This window comes from Psammomys obesus, unplaced genomic scaffold (assembly GCF_907164565.1).
Source record: "Psammomys obesus unplaced genomic scaffold, mPsaObe1.curated_primary_1811, whole genome shotgun sequence".
Taxonomy (NCBI): domain Eukaryota; kingdom Metazoa; phylum Chordata; class Mammalia; order Rodentia; family Muridae; genus Psammomys; species Psammomys obesus.
The window spans coordinates 49,873,201-49,881,250 of NW_026585895.1; the positions used below are offsets into that span (position 1 = coordinate 49,873,201).

General features: G+C 53.7%; 1 protein-coding gene across 1 annotated transcript; it reads left to right on the forward strand.

The window, feature by feature from the left end:
* Positions 1 to 272: 272 nt before the first annotated feature.
* Tor1a (torsin family 1 member A) lies at positions 273 to 7,356 on the forward strand. The gene is made up of 5 exons (XM_055600723.1): positions 273 to 508; positions 839 to 1,104; positions 3,840 to 4,015; positions 4,102 to 4,229; positions 6,755 to 7,356. The coding sequence occupies exons 1-5, from the start codon at positions 328 to 330 to the stop codon at positions 7,003 to 7,005; spliced, it is 1,002 nt and encodes a 333-aa protein (XP_055456698.1). The 5' UTR covers positions 273 to 327; the 3' UTR covers positions 7,006 to 7,356.
* Positions 7,357 to 8,050: the final 694 nt, after the last annotated feature.

The following is an 8,050-nucleotide window of genomic DNA, read 5'->3' on the forward strand; positions in this document are numbered from 1 at the left end:
GCTGGTCCCAAACTCGCAGAGATCCGCTTGCCGCTGCCTTCCAGAGTGCTGGGATTACAGGGCGTGCACCACCGCGCCCGGCTGCTGCGTAATTTTTTTTAAAAGGTTCTAAAACATTCTGTCATTTAGTGGGTGTGGGAAAACAATCACCAGCACCTGATTCTTATAACCTCAAGGTTCAGAAGCAAAAAGGACTTTGCCCTTAACAAAGATGGCTCTCGGCTAGCGTCGGGAAGACAGCCTACCTGAAACAGGAAGCGGAAGCGCGAGTTGGGCGGTGCGCTAGCACGGTGGGCGCTGGGACGCGCAAACCGCGCGGGTCCGGGCATGAAGCTGGGCCGGGCCGCACTGGCCCTGCTGCTGCTGGCTCCGTGCGTGGTTCGTGCGGTGGAGCCCATTAGCCTGGGCCTGGCCCTGGCCGGCGTCCTCACCGGCTACATCTCCTACCCGCGCCTCTACTGCCTTTTCGCCGAGTGCTGCGGCCAGAAGCGGAGCCTCAGCCGGGAGGGTAGGCGGGCACCAGGGACGAGTAGCAGGGGGATAGCGCCGCGACCAGGCCAGACTTTTCTCCGGGGCCAGAGAGATGAGTCGCCGGGGTCGGGGGTAGGGTGTCAGTCCTGCGCGGAGCTCATCCGGGCGGCCTCACGGTGCCTCTTCCGCTTGGCTTTGGGACGCAGCCTGGCAGCTGCCCGAAACGTCCCAAGGCCAAGCCTTAGGAAGGGCAGGGTTCGCGGCGCCAGGGTCCTTCTGTGCTCCCCAGACCAGGCCCTGACAGCTGGAAACGGGGCTGCATTTTGCCGGTTGCTTCTCTCCTAACCAGAGATCTTTCCTTTCCCAGCGCTGCAGAAGGATCTGGATAACAAGCTCTTTGGACAGCATCTTGCAAAAAAAGTCATCTTAAACGCCGTGGCTGGTTTCCTAAGCAACCCGAAACCCAAGAAGCCCCTTACCCTCTCCCTCCACGGGTGGACAGGCACCGGCAAAAACTTCGCCAGCAAGATCATCGCAGAGAGCATTTACGAGGGTGGACTGAACAGTGACTATGTGCACCTGTTTGTGGCCACGCTGCACTTCCCCCACGCCTCCAACATCACCCTGTACAAGGCGAGAGCACTAACCGGCCATCCGCGCGGATGAGCCGGGTTTGGGGTTGCTCTGCTGTGGGTGGGCCTCAGCATGGCTCTGTAATGTCAGTTCCTCTTTTAAGATGTGGACAGCGCTGCCCGTGGTCGTATCCGCTATTCCGGAGGCAGAGGCTGGAGGAGCGACCGCTGAGGCTAGGGTAGCCTGTGCAGCGTGGACCATGTTTCCAGCGCTTGCCCAGAATGTGCTGAGTTCTGGGTTCCACGTCCCCACCTCCGCCCACCCCACCCGGCCCGCGGCGGCGGGGGCGGGGATGTTTAAGTTACAGACAGAGGTTTTGAGACACGGAGGCAATTAGGGCACCAGAGTTTTATGGGCGACCCCTAGGCTAGATAACACTTGGCTGAGGAAGTGGGGACATAGTAAGATCCAACTTTAGGGACCTGAGGGCGCTCCTGAATTGTGAAGAGGAAACATGGAAGTCTAAATTTGCTTTGACTCGCTGCTGCAACCCACTTTTGGAGTTGAACTCTGATAACAGCCCGCACCTGAATTCAAGTTCTGTCTGTCGCGCCCACCCTCCAGCTGTGCAGTGTTGGGGCGATCAGCTAACCTCTCTGAGAAGGGCACTCTTCGTTTTAGAATGGTGCTTCACCCTCACTGGTGCAAACAAACCCCCCCCCCCATTTCTGTTTAACATCAGGGCCACCATAACTGTGTAGCTTTGGGCAGAATGTTTAATCTCTGTGCCTGAGGTCAGCTGGGTGTTTTCCTACACACCTGTATTCCCAGCAGGCTGAGGCAGGAGGATCGCATGTTTGAGGTTAGTCTGGGCTACATAGTGAGCCTCTGTTTGAAAACACAGACAGGGAGAGAAGGACAAATAGAGGGGGAAGGAAGAAACAGAAAATGGGGCCCAGAAGCATTTCTTGAGTGGCTTTGGGGAGGCGGTGTGAGATGTTGAGAGAGCGTTGCTTAGGGTGGTGTGCCCCGTAGTGAGCGCCTGCACACTGCTCCTCTGGTAGATTGGGGCAGCAGACTGGGCAAACCTTGCCTTGCTGGGTTCTAACGATCTACATCAGTGTTCATTTGGCACGTGTTAGCAGGCTACTTGGGTCTCGGAAGGTTCCTCTAAGGCAGTTTCAACCTTCCTAATGCTGCAGTCCGTTAACTCAGTTCCTCACGTGGTGAACCCTAAACATAAGATTATTTTGTTGCTACTTCAGGACTGTAATTTTGCTACTGTTACAATCCTAATGTAAACATTTCTGATAGGTGGCCCCCTGGGTCATGACCCACAGGTTGAGAGCGACTGCTCTAGGGGGAAAGGTGGTCTGTCCCTGCAGAGTTGCTGCTTCCATTAGGTACAAATGGAACCGTGTAGCCCGTGGTCATAGGAGCCGATGGGAAAACCCCAAGTAGATGTACAGTCAAGCGGCTGCCAGTGTGTTCTAAAGAGGACATAGCTGATTTCTCCTCGCTTAGGAGGAGGCTGGATCTACCTACATGTTATGTAGAATCTGGGCTCAATTTTTCTGAGGAAAATGCCTGAAGAGCTCTCCATGTCTCACCAGATGGCTTATTATGTAAAAAACTGGGCTAGAGTGACTGAGGCCCTGATTTCATTCTTTAGCATCTGTCCCACCAAAATATCCAAATACAAATAAGGTGGAGGGGTTGTTTGTTTGTTTGCTTGTTGGGGGTGGGGTTCCTCTGTGTAGCCTTGGCTGTCCTGGGATTATAGGCTTGTGCCACTGTGCCGCACTGTTTTATTTGAGACAGCAGCTCCTGTGCTCATTGTTGTAGCCCGGGCTGTCCCTGATCTCTGTTTTTATTTATTTATTTTTTAATTTTATGTGTGTGTGAGCATTTGTGTGAGTGGGGCCATTGGTTTATCTCTGGTGTTCCTCAAGATCTGTCCATGTTTTTTGAGACAGGCTCTCTTGTTGAGACCCAGGGCTGCTGACCAGGCAAGCCCCAGAGATTCTGCCCTTGCCCCCTTGGCACCATGTCCCCATGCCTGGTGTCCTCATGGGGGTGCTTGTAATGCAAGCACTTTACCCACTGAGCTTTCTCCTCACCCTTGGCCTAGGCCTCTTGCTCTCTCAGCTGGGCTCCCAGAGCCAGATGACCACGTCCACCTCCAAATGTGTTCTTATGGTTGGTGTGTTCCCCGGGCAAATTTATTTCAGAAAACCTCATCCCACCCTCCCAGAATGCTGAACGCTCAGGTGCAGGCTCTCTGAGAGCTTGTGCACTGCTTTCTCCAAGCTGGGCTGCAGAGGGAGGGAAGGGTGATGGTGGGTTTCTGCCTCTTATCAAGAGACTGACATACACAGGATACAGGTGACACTGAGGACACAGCTGCTGCCTGGCTGACACAGCATCAGTGTGGTCACAACAGAGAGTCACAGACCTGGGGCTTTGGCTCAGGGCAGGGCTGGATGGCACTCCCATCCTGCCCGGCTTAATTACATTGTCCCAGGAGAGCTGCTGAAATGCTCTGTCCCTCAGGGTCCTCACTCGTGGCACAGATACGGTGCTGCCCGCACACGAAGTGATTGTGAGGAGAAAGGTGTGTGTGTAATGCTCAGCACAGTGCCCCAGAAGTACAGCCGTTGTCCTTAGGGTAAAGTTCTGAGGGCCTGGCCTTCCTCAGCACTAGTAAGGCTCTGGGCAGAACTGCATGAAAAAAGAAACCCAAGGCCGATAGAATTGCCCACTGAGAGCTCTGAATGGACCCTCCTGTCCTGCAGGACCAGTTACAGATGTGGATTCGAGGCAACGTGAGCGCCTGTGCCCGGTCCATCTTCATCTTTGACGAGATGGACAAGATGCATGCTGGCCTCATTGATGCCATCAAGCCTTTCCTAGACTATTACGATGTGGTAGACGAGGTCTCCTATCAGAAGGCCATCTTCATCTTCCTCAGGTAAGGCTGTGGCTGGGGCACGGTGGGAGAGCCTGGACCTGGGGGCTCTGGGGACATGCAGCCTCTCATTGCAGTTGTTTCCTTAGCAATGCGGGGGCAGAGAGGATCACAGACGTGGCTTTGGATTTCTGGAAGAGTGGGAAGCAAAGGGAGGAGATCAAGCTCAGGGACATGGAGCACGCCCTGGCCGTGTCTGTCTTCAATAACAAGAACAGTAAGTATGGCCTTCAGGCCTGTGACCCCTGACCCTGCACCCTCAGTACTCCCGGACCCAGCATGATCTGAATGACATTGAGAACTAGCCACAGGAGGGTTCATAAACATGGAAGTTTGGGCCGCGCCATTGACCGTTGGGCTGAGACCTTGCTCCACAAGTTCCTTCCTTGTGGCAGGAAAGCAGGTCACTGAACCAGGAGGCCACTGTGGTGGCTGCAGGGCCCGTGATGGCTGGTAAGGCCTCTCCCTTTGCTGAACCCTAGAACTCTGCCCATTGGCCTTCCCACTGTACCGGACACTCAGACCCCTGACCTGCTTGTTTGATTCTGTCTGCCCTGTTACCTAGTGGGTACTTAGATGCCTGTTGCCTGTGCAAAAGACACAGGCTCAGTGGCGGAGCATGCACAGTGCCGGGCAGCCTGTGCGGAGCCTTTATCCAGGCCTCAGAGCTCTTAACTTTTGGCTCCGCTGCCCCTCCAGCAACTGTCATGCAGACCTTTGACCTTGACCCCCAGGAGGCAGACACACTTGAGGGTGGTTCATTGGTGATCTCACCAGATCTTTGTTGCTCTGGGTTTTGTTTGTTTATTTATTCTTTGTTTTTGTTTTTTGAGACAGGGTTTCTCTATGTAGCTTGGCCTGAAACTCTCTGTAGAGGATGCTGGCCTCAAACTCAAGAGATCCTCCTGCCTCTGCTGGGATTATAGGCATGTGATACCATACCTGGCTGTGTTCTGGGGTTGTTGAGGCCACAGGCCTCTTTGGAAACCTAACTTGAAGTTAGGTGGCTAACATAGTTGTGCTCTGTTACTCCTGTGCAAACGGAATACTACTGAAAAAAGACAGGTTTTGCTAAATGTTGAAAAGTCTCTCCTGGTGCTAAAAAGGATGGCTGCACACAATAGAAGATCCAGACTGATGTGGCAGCAACACAGCAGAACATTGTATATGTGCATGCATGAGTGTGTGTGTGTGTGTGTGTGTGTGTGTGTGTGTGTGTGTGTTTTGAAGGTAAAGAGGACCTCCCTGCAGGGCTGTAGATGGGATAAGAGACATGTCTGAGTGGTAGACCCTTGACAGCAGTGCTGGGTGGACAATGAGAAGAGGCTCTCAGGAAGAGGGCTCGTGTGTAGGCCCCCTGTCTAGGAGGAAGAGCTAGGAGGAGACATTTGACTGAGTTGGAGGTATGTGGGTGCTTTTGCATTAATGTTGCTCAGGCTCAAACCCAGGGCCTTGCCTACCACTAAGCCCCTCCTCCATTCTAGCTAGTGTTTTGAAGGCCATGTGACCGTCTGAAGTCACTGGCTCTGCTGAGCACTTTGTGGATCAGCTGGGTGGGTCCTTGTCATTCTGGCTGTGCTCGGAGTCGCCTCCCCAGCCCTGCAGATATCCCCAGCTGCCATCCCCAGGGCTCCGTGTACACCTGCCACAGGAGGCCTCCAAGGCAGAAGTTATACTGGCCACTGCTCCATAGTCAGTTTTGTTCTTCACTGTGGCCACAGGTCCACCCTGAGTGCTGACCGAGTTCGGGGCACCACAGTGTGTCGGGGGGGGGGCATAGACTCTGGGCTCTTGGCAGAACTTGCACTGGGAACCAGAGTGCAAAGATTAATGAGTTAGCAGGGCACCAAGACATGAGCGACGGCCTTACCAGTGTTGGGGAGGGGGGTGGCTACCACCCAGGCAAGCCTTGGTATTGCTTCCAGGATGCTCTGTATGGTTTGGGCACGGACAGCAGCAGCACAGTTCTTGATTGTTGGTCCAGCTGCTAAAGCTCTGGGGACAGACTGTAGTTTCCTAAAGGAGACTGACTGGTGAGGCCATCCCTGGAGATATCATTCCTTTAGCTCCTTTTTGCACCTTCCAACCTGTCCCCCAGCTTTTGCCACACTGCCGAGGTCCCAGCATACACTGTGGTGCATGTGGCCCTCCAGTCTGTTTCCCATCTCTAGGGCACACTGGAGAGGACTTTCCAAGCATAAAGTGTCCCTTTTTAAGCATTTTTGGGTTTTCTTTTTTGTGTATGTTTGTGCATGTTTGTGCATGTGGGTGTTCAGAGAGGGTGTTGCATCTCTGGATCCAGAGTTATATGTAGATACCGAGTACTGGGACCCAACTCAGGTCCTCTGCAAGGAGCGACAAGCATTCCTGTTTTGTTTTTGCATGAGAGGGTTTCTCTGTGTAGCCCTGGCTGTCCTGGAACTCCCTCTGTAGACCAGGCTGGCTTTGAACTCAGCGATCCACCTGCCTCTGTCTCAGGAGTGCTTGAATTAAAGACATGCGCATGACCACCTGAAGTTCTTAATTACTGAGCCCCAAAGATGTCCCTTTTTTGTCACCTTGCCATCACAGCATCACCAGGCAGTGTTTATAGGCAGTTCTCGGCTCCTGTCTTTCTCCCTCAGTGTCTGGAGATGGGTGGCGTGGGGCGTGGTCTCCCAGCTCCCTCTCAGGGCTGGCCCCAGTGGACAGTAGTCACACTGGATGGACAGATCAGATGGCACCATTTTTGTCTTTTCCTAGGCGGCTTCTGGCACAGCAGCCTTATCGACCGGAACCTCATTGATTATTTCGTCCCCTTCCTGCCCCTGGAGTATAAGCACCTGAAAATGTGCATCAGAGTTGAGATGCAGTCCCGTGGCTATGAAGTAGACGAGGACATTGTAAGCAAGGTGGCTGAAGAGATGACGTTCTTCCCCAAGGAGGAGAGAGTCTTCTCCGACAAGGGCTGCAAGACTGTGTTCACCAAGCTGGACTACTACCTGGATGACTGAGCTCTGCTGCCAGACACTCTGTAGGTCCGCTCCTCTCCCAGGAAGAGGCTCAGGATGCTTCCTGCTGAGTTTCGGGAAGGCCCTCAAGGGCTGTTTCTGCTCCTCAGAGCCTGCAAGAGGCCACGCTGTAGGGACCACAGACACAGATGCAACATGTACCCGAAGCTCCTGGCGCCTCGGGAGGATGAAGCCAGCCAGCTCCCAGCCTGCCCATTCTGGGCTCATGATTTTTTAAAAATTATGTTTTAATTTCAGGTGTTTCTGTTTTGAGGCAGGACAAGTAAGTTTTACTGCAAATGTGATAACTTTATTTAAAATGGTTTTTAATATTACAAGAAGCCTTTCAGCTGTTGGCTTTGTGTGTCCTTTCAAACTGTCAGGCTGACACCACTGGTGTTTCTGCTGCAGAAGCCCAAACAGGGACATCTGCTCCGTGGACTGGCATCTCAGGAACAAGGGGCTGTTCCTTGTTCGACAGGCCTGCCAGGGGCACTGCAGTGGTTAGGTGAGCCTGGCTCACAAATGCGCCTGCGTGCCCTTTCCTGGACTCCTTAGTAATAAGACAAATGAGCGCAGTGACAGGTCCACTTAAGATGCCAGGCAGGGCAGAGCTCTGCATAGGCTTGTTTCATGCAACACACGAATGCCTGCCAAGGGGCGGGGCTTCTGTCGGTGTGGTTGCCATTCAGGGCTCTCACAGGGCCTGAAGTCAAAACTAGTTCAACTGCTGGCAGGCCCACTCTCTGCCTCTGCTATTAGCCTGTTCAGGCTCCTTTTTAGGTGGCCAAGGCTCCCAATGATGCTTCCAAGTCCCCAGTAGTCATATCAGGTCTGAGGGCTCACCTGAGGGTGGAGCCCAAGCACTGGGCCCTGAGGAGCATAGCCCCCCCCCCCCCCCAGGTCCTGTCCTTATGACAGCATGGGACAGGGTGGGCACTGTTGTCAGGCTCCTAGACACTCAACTAAGAAACGGGAGCAGCAGGATGACAGGAAGGTTTACCCTTCTAGACTGTCCCATCCTGTGACAGCCATATTAACAGTGCTG

Bases quoted from the DNA above. Each gene is read 5' to 3' on its own strand.
- Tor1a (XM_055600723.1), top strand. From the start codon at position 328: ATGAAGCTGGGCCGGGCCGCACTGGCCCTGCTGCTGCTGGCTCCGTGC. The intron at 1,105-3,839 runs GCGAGAGCACTA...CCTGTCCTGCAG, and splicing joins CCAACATCACCCTGTACAAG to GACCAGTTACAGATGTGGAT. The intron at 4,016-4,101 runs GTAAGGCTGTGG...TTGTTTCCTTAG, and splicing joins GCCATCTTCATCTTCCTCAG to CAATGCGGGGGCAGAGAGGA.